Here is a 22,648-nt window from a genome sequence, read left to right as displayed (position 1 = left end):
ATTATTGTTATCATAATTATTATTATAGTTTAGTTTTTGTTTTACTATTTGTAGATGCAACAATTTTATTCAGATTATTTGACTTGATTTGATACAATTAATAATGTTTTTAATGAATTTTTATGCAAATTGTGTTTATTTATTTTTTTAGATAGCATGTATCATTAAAACCTATTAAATTATTTCAAAATACGTGAAAATTTTCTTATTTTCTTTAAAAATTAATCTAAAGCAAGTGCAATGAAATGTTTATAATAAGTTGTTTAAAAAAATATATATTTCAAGCAAACTTACGTAAAACTTATACTTAAAAAATGAATAATCTATAACTTCAATTCTTGCCAACAACTTATTTTTAATGTGCGTTAGCTCTTTAGAAAGAGTGTACAACTAAGTTTCTAATGGATGTGTAACTACTTAAGAAAAGAGGGCAAAACTACTTTAAAACGAGTGAACTTATTGTGAAGAGCTGATTGTATTGATTGTGAAGTTGTAAAGTAATATAAAATTGTTTAATAATATAAATGATTATTAATTCATAATAAATTTTTTTGTTTGTTTTAGATATCATAAATGTTACCAGAGCCTTTATGATTATTGGTTGCGTGTCATACTCTGTTGCTTTTGTATCAAGCTTTCTAATTTATGCAAAGAAAATAAAGAATCACAAAATCTCTGGTGCATTACTATGTGCAACAGGTAAAATTATATACAAAATAAAATTATTAACAGTTTTACATATTAAAGTAATGATTAAAGGGAGGGGGGAAGTGTTGATTAAAGGAAATATAAATTTTTATAAGAAATGCTGCTATTCATTAAGAAATACGCCTAATTGAATCCGCATGCTACTCAATTGCAGAAATTTGTAAACACTTTGAAAAATTATATCAACGGTTACATGAAAATGTCTTGCTGTGGTAAAACAATTTCACAAATCTGAAAATATCTTTTCACGTCAGAAACTTAGTTATATTTTGTTTGTGAATAGTATCTTTAAATTAGATTTTAGAGAAAAGATTTTTTTCTAACTGAACGTTTCATTTTAAAAATACCATAAATTAAAACAACCAAATTTTAAGAAAAAGTAAACTGTTTGCATTAAATAAAGGTTTTTCAAAAAGTTACTAAGTATATTTGATACTAGCTAAAAAAAACTTATTTATATTTTTATTTATTGTAATTGCATTACTTTCTTGATTGATTTTTCTTGATTGATTTTTCTTGATTGATTTTTCTTGATTGATTTTTCTTGATTGATTTTTCTTGATTGATTTTTCTTGATTGATTTTTCTTGATTGATTTTTCTTGATTGATTTTTCTTGATTGATTTTTCTTGATTGATTTTTCTTGATTGATTTTTCTTGATTGATTTTTCTTGATTGATTTTTCTTGATTGATTTTTCTTGATTGATTTTTCTTGATTGATTTTTCTTGATTGATTTTTCTTGATTGATTTTTCTTGATTGATTTTTCTTGATTGATTTTTCTTGATTGATTTTTCTTGATTGATTTTTCTTGATTGATTTTTCTTGATTAATTTTTCTTAATTGATTTTTTTTGATTGATTTTTTTTGATTGATTTTCTTGAATGACTTATGGTGTTTCTGAAAGAGTTCATTCAAATGTAGATACAAATACGACTTATAAGTAGACACAAATTTGCGAAACCCAAATTTATAAATATGGTCAAGAAGCTTACGCAACTTGAAAAAACAAATAAAGCAGTTTGGGTATAGATATTATTCTAAAATCAAGTGTCATGCTATATTTTTCGTGATTATACACATGAATAGTTGATCGATAATATATAGTGCACTTTATGAAAAAAGTAAATACTCATCAAATAAGGAGCAAACTTAAATCGAGAATTTACAAATGTCAATTTGCACACTGTCAATTACAAAAGTTACACTACATAAGAATGTTTATCTTCAAGTGGCTACACGAAGACAAACCCTTTTGTGAAAAACCCTACATAGAGTTATACCTGTTACTGCAAGAACCTGTTCGTTCTTGTAGTAACAGGTTTTTAACAGAAATGTTCTCATAAGAGTTTAGCATTTATTTTCTTATTCTTTCTTGTAAAAAACATTATATTAAATTATTATATTAAAAAATGTTATCACATCTTACATATAACCACAGAAATGTTAAAACCAATGCATGGTAAGAAATCTCCTCATGCATCAAAGTAGAAAGAATACTAATAAAGTAATAACTACTTTTAGTTAAATATGCAACGTAAACTTGTTGCTGCCATTTTTATTACTGACAACGAAAAAAAAGTAGCGCATAAGAAAGTAAGTGGAAATTAAAACAGCGTTTTGTCATAGCGAAAAAATATTTTTCTTGTGGAAAATGGCCTTTTAGCAATCGATAAATATATTTTAGCAAAGGAATTATATTTTTTCTAATTTAAAAACATGAGTATAATAACTAATATATAATATTAGAAAATAATTATATAAAAAAAGATAATAGTTAAATAAAAATGATATATAATAACTATATGGTATAATATATAATATAACATTTAGAAAAGATTCGACCTTTTTGATCATACTAAAAGATTTGTAAGATATGGGTAGTAAAGATAAATTTTCTTTGCAGGTTTGGGTGTGGTAATCTGGGTCTTAGGGGTAATATGGGTCAAATCAACATTTATCAGTTTTTCAAAAGAAAGTTTATAGGTTGAATTTTTTTTTACATGATAAAGCAGGTGGTTAAAACAGTTCCCTAAAGTATTAATATTAGCTTTTTTAAATTCTTAAGTAGATTTTTTATTTTAAAAGAGATTTTTTTATCGAAAACCTTAAGCTTCTTAAGAAGGGTATTGAAAAAGGGGTCTAAGACAGAAAAAATATATTTTATCTGAACGAAAAAATACCAGACACTTTGGTTCAATTAGTTTTATGACCATTGAAGATATAATGATATGTTTTCAATTAAAGCTTGTAGATAACGCAGCGTAGAAGTTTTGAAGGATTGAACATTGAATGTTTATTATAAAAACATGTCATTTTATTAAAAATACAGTATATAACATGTCGTTTTTGAATGATAATGATTCTCTTATATGAGGTGTTGCGAACAAAAGGGGCACACCAACCAAAATCTAGTTTTGAGTAAGCGCGCAAAATTACACTTTTTCCTACCACATGGTAGAAAAGTTTACACCTACTCCCCCTCTGTGGTAGTTGGTGGTTTTTTTCAGACCCCTCTTTCGGACGAACGTTTTACTCGTTACAAAGCGTGTTTCTTCAGATTTTATCACGTGTAAATAACAAGGGATTTTTAGTCAGAAAGAGGCCCACTGACATGTTGATCTTGTGTTATATTGTAGATGACAGACTAAAGTAAAAAATGGTTAAAAAAAACGGATTTTTGAAAATTGGTTGGTGTGCCCCTTTTGTTCGCAACGCCTCATATGTAATACAAAAAATTTTGGATAATTTTCAAATAAGATTTTGCTTTATGTTATGTTAAAAAAACATATTTTTATCATGCTTTGACTTTTAAATTTGAATACCATATATTAATTTAGGAGAATTATAATATAATTTATTCCATATATTAAAAAAATTCGTAAAAAAATAACTATTAAAGTTGAGCCAAAAGAATGCTCTGCATTCCATGAAAATTAGCCAACAGAGATAGAATTAAAGTTATTTATTTTGCGTTTTAAATTTAGCACTTTAAATCAGTAAAATTTTTTTGCGTTTAAAACATCGTTCAAAAACTATAATGTATAAACTTTTAATCAAATAATTTAAACATAATACATACCCAATGACTTCAGTCATATTTTACCTTAGGTTGGTATATTTCATTTAAAAAAGGGGTAATTTCGGTCTATAGTGTGCAACTCAAATTAGTGCTCCTTAAACATCTTTAAAAATTATGTATAAGTTTTTATTGATCTTGTTTATTAAAACGATGTCTAACCATGATTTTAAGATTTTCTTCAAAAAAAGAAATGCTTTTGCTGCATATGTTTTTTGTGCTAAGTCAGAATTAGGTGAAAAATTCTCAGATACTCACATTGCCCTATTTTTTGAACTGAACTTATATGATAATTACGGATAAATATATAATTTGCGTAAGTTTATACGCAGTTATTAGCTGCTCTCACCTAGTGTTTTGTTAAAATATTATATTTGGCATTAAAAAAAATGTGGTAAACAAACCTCTATTAAACGTTGAGATTCAAAGGTGTATTTGTTTATAAAAGGATTATTAAAAGTATTAAAAACGTCTAGATATAGCTTTATTAAACGAAGGCGTTCAACGGTAGTTCAGTTTATAAAATGCTTATAAGGCCTTTAGATTTGTTTTTTTTTAATGCTATGTCTAATTACTTTCAGTTCACTAAATCACATTATTATCTTAGAAAGTAGGCTCAAGAGACCTTTGGGATTTTTGCGAAATCAAAAATAGAAAGGAAAAAAAGTATTATAAGGCATTGCGCACTAAATCATCTTTAAAAAACTGAATTAGACACGCACAAATAAGTAAGGGCAACAGTGTAAATTTAATAACATTACATGAACAAAGTACAAGACAAGCCTAATAAAGGTCGAGATCATCTCTTTTTTTTTGCGAATTTTTTTTCCGTTGTAGGAGAGACTAAAACTAAAATATGATCTGCAGGAACCAGTACCTCTGTTGCTAAATCTAGTTTAAATTTATATTAATAAAAACAACAATCAAAAACTAAATTCTGGCTCTACAAGCTTAGCTTGCAAGGTTTATCTATACTATACAGAATTATTTAAAAAAAGGTAAGCCTAACTAGTTCAAATAATATAAAGTTGCTTTATTATCTTTAAAATGAGACAACTTATTTTCCAAAATGACCCGGCAAAAGGAGTGGTTTTGGTATATAATAAATCTTTTTTAAGCAGTAATTATAAACAACAGAAGAACTAAGAGAATTATTACCAATATCAGAATTATATTTACTTGGTGAACGGACCGTAAACATTCGGTTCTTTGGTAATCCGTTTCACACCGACATTTAATTTACTTTTTCCTTGTATATATATCCTAGCTGTCCGGACCGTTAAAAGACAGATCATTACCAAATCGACCATTTCTATACTTAACTATTCCACAACGATTGTTTCTATACTTATTTCTTATTTAATTCAACATTTTTAGTCAACGGTAGAAGAACAATTCATTAAAAAAAAACTTACTTTATGAGCAAAACCAATTAACATACGCACCTTTTTTTAGTGCCTAAAAGAAATTTAAAAGATGGTTTATTTTTCTGTTACATGCATAATTTTGATAGCAAAGTGGTTTAGTGCCTTGTCATCGGTGTAGTTTTGCAAGGGTCCGCATGTTTAAACAAAAAAGTTTTAGTTTTTCTTGATCTGGTAATGTTTTTGCTATAAATATATATTTATAGCAAAAAGATGAATATGGCAAAAAAAAAGCTTTTCATAGTTAAAACAAAATTTTATTGGTTCTGCTAGCTGCAGGCTATTTTTTATTATTTTTGCCTTTAAACGTATGGAGTTACACCACGACAATACATGTCAAAAACCCTGCTAGTTAACCACTTCGGCCACTTAGATTTATTGTCTGATAAATATTTTAAAATTATTTTATAAACCAAAGACTTTGTAAAACGGCAAATAAATGCTATAAATCATAGTTAGGAAGATTTTGCTGAAATGCAATTTTTAAAAAAATTGTAAACCTTTATATAATTCTTAACAAAATATAGTTTGCAGTTTATATAAGTTAGATAATTGCATGCAATTTTAGTTACATTTTCTAATAAGAAGAACTGTTGCGGGCCTTTGTTGTTAGTAATTTGGTTGTATTGGCTGACAAAAGATTTGTGTCAAACACAGACAAATTAATAATGGCAGCATTTAATTTAATAATAATACAATATAGGAAAGGATGAAGGTCTCAAACCAATAAAAAATTTAACTCTCTTGTATTTTATGTTTAAACAAACTAAAATAAAAATACTAATCAATCACCTATCAATCTCATTAATACAAAAATATTAATTAAAATGTATTTGTAATTATCAGATTAAATATTAAAAAATAAAAAAGCAAATAGTGTAATGTAAAATGAAATTAGTTAAACATTACAAATGTTATAAACCTTATGAAACTAAAAAGTAATCATAGCCGTCAATAGTCCCAACAAGAACGTAAGAGTCAGTTAAAGTCAAACTGCAAAACATTTTTTGCAAGTTCCATTACATAAAAATATAATTAATCAGCGGGTCTTCCCTAATAAAAAATATTGATATAGGGGATAATAGTTTTTTAACAATTTTTTTAACAAATAGTATACACTGTTGCCCAGAGTCTCAGAATATACTTGAAGTTAGGTAAAATCTCTGATAATTAAGAAATTTATAAAAATAAAGTAAAGATAACACAAAAACAAATTTTTAATTGAAAAAATTGAAAACAGATTAAAAACAAATTTAGCATGAGATCCTTTTAGTACAAAGTTTGAAACATTTGTTTAAAAGTCTACGATTGAACCTGTTTTAAAGACTGCTATTAACAACACTTAAATTAACAAAATTAAACTAAAATAAAAGCAAATTACATTTGTGGAAAAGCACTTAGCTTTGGCATTTTGGTGAATGATTGGAAGAAAAGAGTTACACTAATGAAACTAAAAATCTTTATTCTCCCACTAAAGACACCAACTGGAATGTAAGCCAAGCTGACAATCAACACAAAAAATCACAACAAAAACTCAAAATGAAGCTAACTAAACCAGAGGAAAAATTTTTCTTACTATCAGAAACATTTGTATAATTAAAAGGATCATAACTAAAAAATACAAGATCCGTACATAAAATATAATAATGGAATTTAAATGGCTTTTTTAAAAAAAAAATCGTATTAACCAGTGTTTTTTAAAAATTATTTATTTCAAAAAATCATGTGCTAAAAAATATTAAACAACTTTTAAAATATGAATATTTAGCAAAATGTCATAATTTTTAAGTTTGTTTTCAGGTTCGGTGCATTTATATTTTTTTAAATTAAATTTAAGGTAAAAAAGTTTTTATATTAAGTTACGATTTCTTTCGGTTTAAATATCATTACCAATCAAACTCGCTCTACTGAAACATTTTCACCTAGTAAGCATAAAGTGGCTTCTACATAAGCACGAAGGAAAATTTTTTTCAAGAAAAAAAAACTCTTCTTTGTGCTTTAAAGATAAGTTCTCTATATTCCGTCAAACAATTTATTTTCAACAAATGTGAGTTTAATTAATTATTTTGAACTATTTCCACATTCAACATATGGTGAGTTCCAAGGAAAAAAACTTCCTTTTAAAAACTTTTAAAACATTTAAAAACCACTTAAAGAAAATTTCTGATAAATTATATGTTGTTTCTCTATTTCAGAGGTCTTAACAAGGCCAAAATTAGAAAGGCCAAGGCCACATGTTACAATGACAAGGTTACAGTTTCACATGTTACAAAGCAAAGGACAAAAGTTGCAGGCTAAAGACAAGGCCAGGAAGAGAGTTTTACGGTCAAGGCTAAGAATAAGAGTTTCAAGGCAAAGGTCTTCGCAAATATTTTCAAGACCAAAGTCCTAGGTTTTTGCCTAACGTTAAGGCTAATTATTTACAAAACTGTAGGTAACAATTGCTGTGACGAAAAAACACTTGTTGTGAAAATAAACCAAGATTATGCGCAAAGTTCTACGAAGTCAATAAGAAAACATACTTGTAGATATATATAAAAACCGAAAAAAAAATACATAAAAATAAGGAATGAAAACATTTTTTTTTTAATTTTATGTGTTTTATTTTTGAAGGCCTCGGCCAAAACTATCAAGGTCAAAGAATTCAAGACCAAGACCGAGGCCAAGGCCAACAGCTTTATAACCGAGGCCCCAATTTTTGGCCTTAAAGCAAGGCCGAGGCCAAGGGCGAACAACTCTGCTCCATTTACACAGTTTATGTTTATCAGGTGAATTTGCACAACCTCTTTAACATTAAAAAACGAGCCAAAATTTGATACATTTTAACGTTCTTGTGATTTAAAATATCACAAAAAATTAATGCATATGATGCTTTTAGAAACGCATTTTCTGAGTTAGTTTCACAATATTTCTTGAACATGAATTCAATTATTGCTTTACATTTTAAAAGCGCATAAATAAGCCTTTATTTAAAGAGATTATTTTTCTTTATTCTTGATTATGTTTCATGTATAATTCAGCACTTCTAAAATTATGGTTGTATTTAATTGTATGAAATCCAATTGCTTCTACTTTAATGTATAGTATTTTTTTCATTTAAATCAAAACTTTAATTATTCATTAATTTCTGTGATTTTGTTTGACAATATAGAAGCTTTTAAAGCATTTTGTGTTTGATAGACTTAAAATAATCTTCAAATGACCTTTTTACAGTTCCGATATAAAATTTATGCGCGCACAAACATATAAGTTAAAGCGTAAAGAAACATTTTTAACGGTAATTTGTTTGAGATTTACCAAGCAAAACTAAGATTTAGTGTCAGATAGTTAGACCTACAAAAATCTCGACCTATTAAGTTGTTCTACAAAAGAACATCTACTAAAAAGTGGAACTTATTTTCTAAAAGCTGAGGCTACTAAACTATTGTCGACCGATTATAGTCTTTTTTACATTCACCCGATTTAAGACGTTTTCGTTTTAATCCAATTTATTTTTCGACCAATTTTATAGAATTTTATTTTCAACCGATTATCTGGTTTATGTTAATAACGTTGTTTATTTAAACTACCAAACATTTTTTTAATTAACAATCAATAAGTTTTCTAAGCATTCATAGAACCTGGTTCTATTCATAGAATTTGGTTACTATCTTACCACCCGTTTCTGAAGACAGCCCATCAGCTACTGCGCCAAGGCTGATCAAATTTGGTTCGTATTCAAATTAACAATAAAATATACTAAACACATACCGAGAAGTCGTAGATATAAAATTGAAAATAGAGTAGGTTGAATTTTCAGTACTTTGAAACATCAGTAGATCAAAAATACAGTAGGTCAACGATTTAGTAGACCGGAAAATTAGAAGCACATGTTTTATTTAAATGTAAAATCTTAGCAACAATGATATTAATTTCTCCAAGCGCCTAAACACAAAAAAAGTATCAAATAGCCAGCCTACTGGTAGAATTTAAGGATATTGCCAAAAAAACCGTTAGCTCTTCTAAACTCTCAAAAACTTGCTAGACATGAAACCTTCAAGAATCACTGAGTCAGTCCTGACTTGTCAAACAGCTGAAAGAGAGCTTGAGGATCAATTACGCAAAGGCCGCAACACTCGTTAAGATAAACTTCGAATTTGTAACCCTGACACGCCCTATCACTAGGGCATCTGCATTGGAGCAACCTTCAAGATCCGCGGTGCCCTAATTACTCCTTTCACATAAACCAATTAGCTCAGTAGCCAATACCAATCGCTTACTAACCATCTGCACTACTAGCATGCGTTCTCTCTGCAACAAACCGAGATCTTCAAATATTTTTCCACAGATACCAACATTGATAATGTCTGCCTAACTAAAATATGGGTAAGCTCTGCTGATGATAAAGTTTTTCTCTCTCAAGTCAATATTATTTACACTTACATAAGCGTCAGTCAGAATTGCATTGGTTGGGGCACACACATATATATCAACAAAGGAAAAAAAATTTTCTATAGTACTCTAAGTTTCATACCTACACCGCAATTATCAGCCATTGATTACAAAATCAAAAACAAAAAAATCCGCTAAAAACTACAAATTACTGTGTAGTGGGATCTTTACGTCGCCAAAATACATACTTAATGGCAACCAAAGAAAAAAAATCTTTGCTGATCACCAGTGTCAAAAAAAGGTAAGAAATATTTGCATTTTGAAATCAACTCACTTCGTTTATTTAACAATTTTTCACCCAAAAAAGGAATTTTTTGTATAAGCAAAGATTGTAAATTTTTGACGAGGGGTTATAATGATTGCAGCATTTCACAATTTTTCACTTAATTAAGGGTTTAAGCATTTTGACTTTTATGTTCCCAAATTTTTTAGACAACTCAATGTTATTTTTATTTTTAATAATGTTAAAAGATTTTGTGTGTTTAGCATACCAAGATTTGAATGGAGTTTCACATAAGCCAAAATATACTTTTTCTTTGCAGTCAGGTTAGTTTGACGACACGGTGGCTTGATAAACAATGTTCTTCATCAAGTACTGATTGTTCACGGGATAGATAAATTTGTTGACACAGTTGCAAGTTATTCCCTCACCTTTACCTTGGCTATATAATATTCTGTTACTGTGAGAATTAATGATGGACTTGATGTTTAGCATACATGAGTAGCTTATATTAATGGTATTTCAATTAAATATCTTGCGAAGTTTGTGACTTACCAGAAAGTGCAGGTCTACCATTTTCAAAAATCGACTGCCTATTTTTGTTGCAACTTTGGTACTGAAAAGTGGGTTGTGCCAGATTATGTTTCGCCTGTGATTTTTTGAATGGGGTTGGTTTTTTATTTGAATGGTACGCGACTATTTGCAGAAAAAACCTGATTTAAATAAAGCATTGTAATAAGGAGGAATAGATTGTTTAAAAATATTTTCGTTAGAAGAATTGGTTGACAATCCTAGTTCTATAGTTTGAGAAAGACTTTTTAGTATGCTAGGAGAGTGGTTCGAGTCAGCATTTATATAATTGATGGAATTACTAGGCTTGCAGTAAGGTTGGAATGAAATGTCATTGAGATTTAACTTTTAATCAAGATAATTAACAGTTTTAAAATTAAGCTGATGAATATAAGAAGATCATTATTTTATAAAATTTTCTTAAAGTGCTTTTTAATTTTTATAAATAGATAATGGACCAGTTCAGGTGCTACTAAACATTCCGAATCATGCCAAGGTACGTTTTGACTAGTTATACTCCAAAACCATATCAATTGATCCATATACTTTGTATAATAACTTTATTTAACTAAACTTGTGATGTGCTAAAGTTTTTTTTATTGGATCAAAACTAAATTGTTTTTCAAAGTAAATGTAAGTTTCAGTCAATTAAGTCAAGTTTAAGTCAAAGTTTCAGTCAAGTTTAAGTCAAAGTAAGTTTGAAATACAATCTGTTGTTCCCACTGCAGACTATTTCAAAATTTTACTCCCAAGTCTGTTACTAAAATTCTTTATTTAAATTCTCTGTCACCTATTGGATAATATATCGGACTGCAATTGGAAACCACATAAAGAAAACTTAAAGACAATGCAATCGTTCCCATTGAAGTCACCTTTGGATTATCTTTTTATCGGTTTTTAATATGTTTTACGTTAAGACGGCTTTCATATGAGCATTTTTTAAGTTTTAGTTTTAGTCTAAGTTATTCACTTCGAAGTTTAAAAAACAGATTAATACTCTCACCTGCCAAGTAAATTCGGGATTTTAACAAATGAGAAGGTCAGAATTTTAAGATAAAAAAACACCAAAAAATACAAACTTTAGACAAAATATTTTTCTAAACGTTTTAAAAGGTAACAGAAAACTAAGTTACCATCAAATAAAATTAATTAGAAGCGATTCTAAATTAAAAATGACCTAGCTCATTGGATATCTCAAAGTATACGTTAAAGTGTAGCATTAACATTTTTTCAATATATGATGCTTATTGAAAACTATATTTATTGCTTTTATAGCATGAAATTTTATGCAATAGGTGAATCAATTCATACATTTACATTACATTTTAAAGTTGAGAAATCTTTTTATGGTCTCACCACATTTTGACATACAGTGACGAAAAATACGCGTTACCTAAGATATACAATATAAATAGTCGTTGACACATTTTCTCACACATACCTTGACCAACATAAATAGGGATAGATGCAATGGAGTATACATATAACAAATAATGCCATTAGGCACTTTATAGGTTGGAGATGTAAAAATTTGAATGTCGCTAAAACAATTAAAACAATGATCTATTAATACTCAATTTTAAAATTCAAAAAAAAAAAAAATAAACACTTAAACGTTAGATTGAGTTTAAAATGTTTTAAAAGGGTTAAGCTTGGAAAAGTTTAAATACTTTTTAACGTTTTAAAGAATGTGAACTTTTTTGCTGTTGTTGTTTCACTTTGAAGAAACTATTTGCGAAATAAAAGATGTTAGCCAAGTTTAATGAATATTAAAAGATATTATGTTACTATAAACAATTTCCTAAAAAATCGGCCTTTTGACAGAAAGTTACATTGTCGCTAAAAGCATTTTCAACTCTGGACTAACTAATGACGCCTTTATTTAAGTTAACTATAATATTAAAACTCAGCTTACTATGAGCAACAAATTTTCATATCATCAAATAAAACTTTTTAATTAAGAATATTGGTTTAAAAAAATTTTTTTATATTAAAGTATCAGTTTCAAAAACTATAATACATTTAAAACGTAACATGCTAAGCAGCTTATTTTAAGTTGACTTTGAATAACATTTGGCATTGTTGACATTATTGTAATCATTATTTTCATATGTAAATAGAAAAATACAAACTTCTTCACAACGAATTAGCAACATAATTTATTTTAAAACACTGCATATGTAACTGCATAACGTAATGATAGTAAGACAAATACAAATTATCAAACTAAAAATAAAGATAAATAATAAGTTTAAACCGCCAAATTGTGATAAGCTGTGGCACAAATAAAAATACAAGCTTAAATATTGTAATATAATTTTAAATATTTCAAACAGTAAAATATTGAAATAGAAAAGAAAATGCAAAGTAATTTTCATAAAAATTTGTAAAAGAATAATAAAATTTACAAAAAACCAGTAACCATTTATATATCACCACCAGACAATAACACTGTACTACGTAAATTTTCCTATAAATAGGTTCGTATAAAACATAATCGAACAACTAACATCAAGTTATATAAAACTAACAAAAAAAAAAAGAAACCACTTATTTATTTTCAAAATGAGGTAATTGCAAGCTTCTATTATCTAAAACAGCCTGTTAAAATACATTTTTATCACATTATCTTAAAATAGAACTTGTTTAATTACTTAACACCTTAAAAATTTAAACTTTAGTAATTGTAAAAATAGATAAAAGGAAATGTATAAAAAATACATACTATTTATAAATAAACCTATATTCTATAATTGTATTGTACTGTGATCTTTGTTCTGCGAATTTCCATATAAGGTCTATTTTTTATAACATTTATTATTAAAATGATATTAGACAAATTTAATGATACTTTGGAGATTTTCAACCGTTTAATAAGAGATAAAGATTTGATAACCTCACAGTGTGCTCAATGGCAATATCTCGTGCAATTTTAGCTTACGGCCCAAAAAAACTGAAAATTGCTTCAAACGGGGTAGTCGTAAAATTGCTGTTAACTCCCAAAGATTACTTATTTTCTTGATGTTAAATAATCTCAAAACTTTCCTTTATTTAATATAAAGCAAATTTTTAATGAATTTTAATGATGTTTAAATTAAAAACATACTTTTAAAGACTCCCTTTCTCCTATTATAGATTAGTTAAGGTCGGCGTGAAGTATCAAATCCTCTGCGTGCTTTTTATTAAATTTTAAATTTTTTTAAATGAAAATTTAAACAATTACATACATCTCCAGATGTTAGATGTACATATGACGTACAACTTTTTTTTATGCCAACTCAAATTTACTTTAGTTAAATATTTTCACATAAAAGAAGTACTAAGAGACTTTTTCTCGTCATTACCTATGCGGTAATGGCTTCCGTGACTTCTGCGTCAATTACTCACAAATAAAGTATAACGGCGGCAGCATCAGCAGCATTAAATTCAAAGTTAAATTGTTAGATGGTTTTTAATAACAAAATATGGATAAAAATTTATTATTAGCATAGCAGTCTTGTTTAAAAACTAAGTTTACAAAATGTTCTCTAAAACCTTAAAAAAAAAACCTCATAAAATGTCATAAAAACTTGAGATGTATGCCTTTTCCAAAGAAAGATTTTAAATGCACAAGTTATCATAAAGCATTTTTGTACAAGGACTGCGGAAGCATATTTTAGAGTTTAACTTTTAAATAATAAAAACTTCAAGGTTAGGTATTTTACGTTTCTAGACTTTTATTGGAGTCTAGGAACAACAAAAACTTTAAAAGGTTAAAAATTCTGAGTCCTGAGTTTTTTATTATTATTGTTTTAAACTAATTTTTAAATCACTAATAGATTTTAAGTTTTCATCTAAAATTACTAAATCTTATTAAATTAACGGGTTTACTAGAATATTCACCCTAAATGCGTTTTTACGTTGCCTAAAATCCAAACGGAGAGCAGTTATTTGCGTTATCCACTTTATGAAACTAAAAAAATTTTGGTGATGAGCTTTTGGATTGTGAAGTGGTTATCCACTTTATGAAACTAAAAAAACTTTTCTGATGAGTTTTTAGATTGTGAAGTGGTTATCCACATTATGAAACTAAAAAAACTTTGGCGATGAGTTTTTATATTATTAAGTGGTTTTATATTATTAGTGGTTTTATGAAACTAAAAAAAAAGTTAAAATTGGATAAATATCGGTTTTTTCAAAAATTATTTATCTTAGCAGGTATTAAATCTATTTTTAGATTTTAATTGCAAATAAACAAAGTTTGAGTGTCTGCTTTTTGTCATGTAGAACAATCCTTAATTTAATTGTCTTTCTTTAACTTAAAGCAAACTTTGTAGTCCACTTAGTTGAAGCATATTGTATATAATTTACCAAACAGTTTAAAATCATTGTTATAAATGTTTTATCTTTTGTCATAAATTTATGAAAAAAATTCGAAATGTGTCAAAAAGACTCATTTCGACTTTTGTTAATGTGATACATTATTTTGTTATAGCTATATTCTTGGCGATAGGATTGAGTACGTTCACCAATGAAGCTAATAATAGTTACATTAATATATCTGGTTTTAATATAGCCAAAAGTTTCAGTTGGTCTTACATTATCGGATGGTGCTCGTTTGCAATTTCTGTTATATCTGCAGTTATTTGTTTTGCGATGAAAGTGGAAACTGAGTAAGCTTGGAAAGTTTCGAAAAATCTAGATTGAATTCTGTCTTTGTAATACTTAAATTTTCAAAATCATTTTTTGTATTCTTTAAGCTTTTTTTATTAGAGAATGTATTAACTAATTTGTGTTTCCTAAAATAGATATAACCATGTTAGAAGAATCTTTTTTTCCCTTTTTTAACAAAAAAATACTAAAATTTTAGGCAAATATAAAATATCAAGTATGTAAATAATAATATAAAATATCAATATATAATAATATAAAATAGTATAAAATATTATTACTTGACATATGATAGACTGAGCAAATGGTAACTGTTTTAATTAACCATTTTATTCATAAGCCCTCCTCTCTCGACGACAGGAGATTTATAAATGATCATGAAAGTGTTTAAAATTTACGGCCCTTTTTTTAATCATAGTTTTATACTTTTGCAGGTTGGTGGATTACTGGCGTCTAATTTAATTATTATATATTTCCTAGTTAGGTCCATTTTTAATTTTTGATTGAGTTAATTTTTTTGGTAATAGTAATGTAATGCATAGTAAAATTGTCAAATAACTGTATACTTAATTGGAACATAAACGGTACATTTCAGCATAGTTTGCATATTAACAATTAATAAATAGAATATCTAAAATAAATATCTTAACTCACTTTGAGTCGCAGTTTTACATGAAGATATTGTTTTATAAAGTTATCAGAAGAAATAGAGTTAATAGTGTCAGATTCCACTGAGGAAAACAGCTCAGTTTTTAAATCTCTTATTATACATTAATGATCTCAAGATACTTTTATACATCGCAGATAAGGAAAATATTGTTCAGACAAACGGTTTGTAACAGCAGTTTCTTTATATACTCGTAGAGCATATATGATGTTTGGCTATTTCGTAGAGAGTATATGATGTCTGGCTATTTACCTGTTAATTTTTGTTTTATAAACCAAAACATTATTCTCTTATTTTCATCTTAGCTTTACTGCTCTCTTAAATGAAAACTTTTTTCAATAAATTTTTTTTTAACGTCTACAATACAATTTTTGTTTCAGATAATCCAGATTCTCAATATCTAGAAGAGAACCACAATTGTGAAATTCATTTCTCACAAATGAGAATAAAACGATAAACTTTTTTCAACATTTTAAATGCGTTGTTAAACAACAGTTTATGACCTTAACATTAAAAAAACAATACCTTAATTTAAAAAAAAAAGTTTGAGACGTGTAAATGTTTTTTTTAAAATTAAGGTATTGTTTCATTAATGTTAAGGTCAAGAAACTGTTGTTTAACAACGCATTTAAAATGTTGAAAAAAGTTTATCGTTTTATTCTCATTTGTGAGAAATGAGTTTTACAACTGTGGTTCTTTTCTAGATATTGAGAATCTGGATTATCTGAAAGACATTTTTGGAATATATTACTTCTGCTTAAAATGTTTTGTTTCGTATTTATGATCAATAATTTGGAAGTAATTATGGAATATTTTGGGGACCAAATTATTTTTGAATTTAAATATAAACTGAAGGATGCTATATATGTTTAGCTCATAAATGTTAAAAACTCTCAGCTCTTTTATTATTTGTTTAGCACTAACATATCCATTAGTGAATATGAGACATGCTTGCTTTTGTTTTTTATAGACTAAGGCTAGTTTTGATTCGTAAGTTCATGCCCTGGCAACATTGCAGTAGCAAATGTAGATATGAACAAATGCAAAGTATAAACTTTTTAGACAATTTAATAACTTTATTTAAAATATACTTTGTTTTATGTATGATCCCAATCGTAAGTCAAAAACTTGGCTGTCGTTAATCATTGCAGCGAGAGGGCTGTAAAGCTGCAACAGGAAATAGTGTGCCAAATTAAGTCTGAGCATAAATTAAATTCAAAAACAACTGGACCATGCTTTCCTCCTAGACCAAATCTGTCTACCGCAGATAAGCCAAGCAGAAAACACCAGCTCAACTTGATATGCTCATTCCAGCTAATATGGTCATCTATAATGACTCCTGAACACTTTACAAATAATGCTCTTTTTAATTTTGTTTTGTCAACTAAAATATGTGGAAGTTGTAATGGTAATGTGTCTGAATTTGATGGTTTTGTGAAAAGAATCTACTTGATTTTTTCAATGTTCAAGAAATATTAGTTAGCCTTCAACCAATCGTATAGCTCTTCAAGCTCCTGATTTACTGTGTTAAAAATAGTTTTAATATTTGTGTGGGTGTAGAAATCTTGGGTGTCATCTGCAAAAAATATAAAATTAAGTACACGAGAAGATAAAAATATGTCATTAATGTAAACAAGAAAAAGCAATGGACCTAGAATGCCATAAATAATGGTTTCAAAGGAAATGTAAGTTTTATTGTAATATAAAGCTTGTTTACGGTTGTTTAGATTCTTTAGCCACTAAATCATTTTAGATTTTTATTTAGATCTTGAAGGATCTCGTGATCCACTGTACCAAACGCCTTTGACAAATTGATAAATACTCCAAGTGTGTATTGATTTTTGTCAAACCCATTCAAAATTTCGTTAACTAACTTTATCACTTCGTATTTAGTTAAATGGTCTTTTTTTAATCCTTATTGGTTATTAAAAAGGATATTTTGACTTTGGAGGTATGAAAAAAGTATTTTGTACGTTATGCGCTCTAGTACTTTCAAGAATCATGAAAGTATGGAGATAGATGTATAGTTTGATAAAGCAGAGTTATCTCCGCTTTTATGTATCGGAACTACGCGCGCTAATTTTAAGTGTTCAGGAAAAACTCCACTTTTTAATGAGAGAATAAAGATATACAAACGGAGATATTCAATATCATCATAAACTTCTTTATCTACCTGAAAGCTTATGTCATCAAGGCCCGGGCTCTTTTTTTATTGTATTGTCTTAAATGTGTTTCAAAGCTCATCAGAAGATAAGTCAAACTCGTCGATTACAAAGTCCACTTCTTTTAAAGTCTTCGTAGTTAATAAGTTATTGCCAGTTTATTAGCAATAAGTGACCGCGAAAAATTTTAATACTATCTTTATTTATTTTCTTTTTTTATATATGTACTATTTTGTTTGGTATCCTGTTAGATTTTTCTTTGCATATTGAATTCAAAGTAAAAAAGTTCAAAAAATTATCACTTACATTGGTTTTTATGATCCCACTTTGAGTGTTATATTTTGAAAAATTATTAGTAAAGATATTGTCTATGAGTGTTTTAGTTTGACGAGTAACACAAGTTGGTTTGTTAATTAATGGTAATATACTTTGTTGATAAAGAATATTTATAAAACGTTTAACTTTATTATCAGTTTTTATGTCTAAAAGGTTTATATTGAAGTCCCCTATTTAATAAAGTTATTTATTTCTTACAGTTTCTAAATACTGTTCAAAATATTTTTTAAACAATTTTATACTACCACCAGGTGGTCTATATATTGCGGTTAAAAACGGTTGTGTACCTTTTTCTTATTATTAATCAGTTCTAAGGTTAATGACTCGCATTCTTCACTACGATGGCTAAGATTTTCTGCTTTTTTAAATTGCAGTGCATTGTGGATAAAAAACATATACCGCCGCCAATACCATTACCTCTGGTTTTATGAATTGATTTGTACCCTGTCAGTTAAAGATTCGATATATCAGAATCTTCATCTTGACACAAAGTTTCTGTGAGACATATTAACTTAAATTCCCAGTTTAAAATATGTAACATAAATTTAAAATTTCCAAAATTTTAATGTTTTCAAAGACTTCTAATGTTTAAATTTAATGACATAAATGATGGTTGTGTTGCGTCTATATAACAAGATACTTCCTCAACATTACAGTAACAAGACTCGAAATCAACATCTTCGAAAAGATTTATATCAGGATCATTATTTTTATTCAAAAGTAATGTGTTTTTCTTATCAAAAGTCTTAAAATGTTTTTATTTAATTATTTTATCAGTAGTTTGTGTTATTAAATTTTTAAATCTCATTTATGATAATAAAAATTAATACTTTTACTTAGTTATATATTTCTTGGTAGATACGTTTTTTATTTTAATGATTTATCGTACCTTATTCCGACATTTTCTGCCGTTTCTCTTCTTTGTTTTGCCTCAATGAACAATTTCTTTCTTACGATTGCTTTCTCTCGAGAATAATCTTCATTGATGTAGATGTTTAGTCCCTTTAAACGACGAGCCTCTTTTAGAATTTTAACTTTACCTTTATATCTTAGTAGTTTCATTATTATAGTTCTCGGTTGTCCTTTTTTTTTTGTAACCTGTACGGTGAGCTCTTTAAACTTCAACTTAAAGTGTTAGAGAATAGTTTTAAAACTTTATTTTCGGTCTCATCCTTGGTTTTGTTTATACTTTCTTTATACGCACAAATACGTTTTAGCTGTATGTGAATAAAAGTAAAATATTTTTACTTACCAGCAAAACGGTTTTATGAAAAGGTGAAGGAAATTTTAAGTTTATAAATTTAATTAAAAGGTAAAAAAGCGTTTGAAAGTAAAAAATTTATAAATTGCCTAATATTATACTAACGCGACTAAACATTCACATAAAATATAGTTATAAAACTTATGGGAAACTTATACGATTAAAAAACACGCGGTACGCAGTCGGTTAATGGTTGGCACAGAATGCCAACAGTTAGCCAACTATAGCCAATACAGGCCCGTCAGTTGGACCAACTAAAGCGTGTTTACTGAATAATGTGTTTCTATTTTAAACTTGTACAGCGGTATTTTTTATTTAAACCCAGCAAACATTTCAACGTTTATTAAACGTTGAAAACGGGTTGCATAAGATGTTGCTAAAACGTTGATAAAGTGATGATTTTGCAAGATTTTGTAACGTTGCCATAGAGACTTTGATTAAACGTTGTTAAATTAATGTTAAAATAAACGATATTCAAACAACGTTAACCAAACGTCGCTTTTTAATGTTTAAAAAGCGTTACTTAAATGGCGTTGCAGACACGTTGACAAAGGAGTCAATTTTACAAAGATTTTCAACGTTACGGTCGAGAAAATCAAGCAACGTTGCGGAAACTGCAAAAAAATAGTCGAGATTTGTAATGCACGTCTGCGTATTTTAAAAATGTATATATCATACATTACAAATGCAAAATAGATTACTTTGTCACTGTTTCTGCAAAATTGTTTAGGTTATACTTTCTCAACGTCATAAAGCTAAGTTTACTCATCTTTTTTTATTCACGTTTTATTCAGCATTATTAAATTTCTTCATATATCAAGTTCGCAAATTAGACAAAATAGTTGAGTCTTGCTACATTTATATTTCCAAAAAAAAATGCAAGCAACAATACAAAACAATATATTTATAAAACAAACATGTGCTATTTAAATTTACAATTTAAACATACATATATATATACATATGAAAATATATATATATATATATATATATATATATATATATATATATATATATATATATATATATATATATATATATATATATATGTAAATATTTAAACATACATATATCTATAAATATATATATATATATATATATATATATATATATATATATATATATATATATATATATATATATATATATATATATATTGTTCTTTAAATCACCGCAAAATTCACCGCGAACAGATGTATTTTTAAAAGCGTTTTAAAAAACTTATAATAATGGCGAAAAACTTTACACTAGCACAACTTAAAGAAATTAAGAACTTACACAACTTACAGAATTAAAAAAAGCAGAGTCGAAAAAATCACCAGATATAAGTAATATTGAAAATGGAAACAATAACATAGAAGAAAAAATAGCAGAACTAGAAGACAGAAGCCATAGAAACAACTTGAGATTTGTTGGGATTGAAGATAAAGCTAATGAAACTTGGGAAGAAAGTGAACAAAAATCAAAGAATTCCTCAATACGAAGCTTAATATACAAGAAAATATTTTAATAGATAGAGCCCATCGAGTTGGAAAAGAAACAGGAAAAAACAGATCAATAGTTGTTCGATTTCAAAACTACAAAGACAAAGTCCTAGTGTTAAACAAATATACGACGATGAAGCTTTGGAACGAGCGGTTGTACGTTAACGAAGACTTTAGCGATTTTACAATAAATTTACGAAGAAAGCTTTTCAAAGAAGCGAAGGAATTGCGAGCGAAAGGTAAGTTTGCAAAAGTAACTTACAACAAATTAATTACGCGTGACCTATAATTATAAAGGAATTCTTTTAATATCCTATAATCAAATTTAAAAACAAAAATTGATGACTACGAATCCTTTACTTTTAATTTTCATGATAAATACTTAAAATCAGATCTTTATTCAGATCCAGATGTAAACTTTTTTAATGATGTGAACACACGTTGTTCTTATCTTTATCCCAATAAGTTAAAAGAATTTCTTAATAAAAACGGCACTGAAAATCATAAAATCAGAATCCTTCACAATAATATTAGAAGTCTAAATAAAATTTTTGAAAAGTTTTGTGATTTTTTAGATGAAACTGAAAATATTTTTAATATAATATGCTTAACAGAAACATGGATTTCTTCGAATGAGATTAAAAATAATTCTATTTTCCATCTTCCAGGTTTTGAAACAATTTTGTTAAAAAGACAAACAAATAAACGGGGTGGAGGAGTTCTGATTTACGTTAAGGAACACATTGTATGTCACATTAGGAATGATATCTGCGTTTCTGACGGTGATAAAGAAATCGTAACTATTGAAATTTTAAACAATACAAAAAAAAGTATTCTAATTAGCTGCTGTTATAGACCACCAGATGGTGCGTCTGAAAATCTTAGTTTCTTTTTACAGCGTAATATCATTCACAAAGGTAGCAAAGAAAACAAAATTACTTTTATAATTGGAGATTTCAACATGAACTGTCTAATTTATAGTAAAGATAAAAAAGTAAAAAGTTTTTATGATGAAATATTTATGGCAGGAGCTCTTCCTTTAATTAATCGCCCTACTACAATAACCAAAACTTCAACGACGTTGATTGATAATATTTTTACAACAGATGTTTATAATAAGAAATTACAAAAAGGAATTATAAAAACCGACATATCCGATTATTTCCCCATTTTCCTTTTAATTCATACTGTATCCTCTAATTGCCCCGAAAAACAAAATTTAATAAAAAAACGTGTCTTCAACGAAAACAATATAAAATCCTTTCAATATCAATTATCACTTCTGCATTGGAAACATATTAACTTTAGTGATGACACAAATACAATATATAATAAGTTCTTTGATACTTTCTTCTCAATATACAATGCAAACTTTCCACTTAGTGAACAAATAACAAAAAAAAAACCTTGAATAGTCAATGGATTACCAAAGGACTTAGAAAATCCTCTAAAATCAAACAGAAACTATATATAAAATATTTAAAAACAAAATGAGATGAAAACCAACAAAAATATAAAAATTACCAACATCTATTTGAAAGAATTCGTAAAAAAAATTATTATTCAAATTTAATTAGTAAATTTAAAAACGACTCAAAAAATACTTTGAGAACGTTGAAAGAAATAACAGGAAAACAAAAAACAAATTCAAACTACC

The 22,648-nt window shown here is 27.4% G+C and overlaps 1 protein-coding gene across 2 annotated transcripts in view; it reads left to right on the top strand.

Moving 5' to 3' along the window:
• Positions 1-15,238, top strand: part of LOC136090623 (lens fiber membrane intrinsic protein-like) — a 44,014-nt gene extending 28,776 nt beyond the window's left edge. Inside the window, exons 2-4 of one of the 2 annotated variants that reach the window (XM_065817424.1) lie at positions 565-699; positions 10,881-10,927; positions 14,906-15,042. In XM_065817424.1, coding sequence (XP_065673496.1) covers positions 565-699; positions 10,881-10,927; positions 14,906-14,923 — 200 coding nt within the window. In that variant the 3' untranslated portion in view covers positions 14,924-15,042. Of the gene's footprint in view, positions 1-564; positions 700-10,880; positions 10,928-14,905 lie in introns of both variants that reach the window. The other variant, XM_065817423.1, reaches the window with a different exon arrangement.
• The last annotated feature ends 7,410 nt before the right edge of the window (positions 15,239-22,648 follow it).

Source organism: Hydra vulgaris, chromosome 14 (assembly GCF_038396675.1).
Source record: "Hydra vulgaris chromosome 14, alternate assembly HydraT2T_AEP".
In the NCBI taxonomy this organism is placed as follows: domain Eukaryota; kingdom Metazoa; phylum Cnidaria; class Hydrozoa; order Anthoathecata; family Hydridae; genus Hydra; species Hydra vulgaris.
Note: the sequence above shows the minus strand (reverse complement) of the source record. Positions and strands in the feature narration are given on the sequence as shown.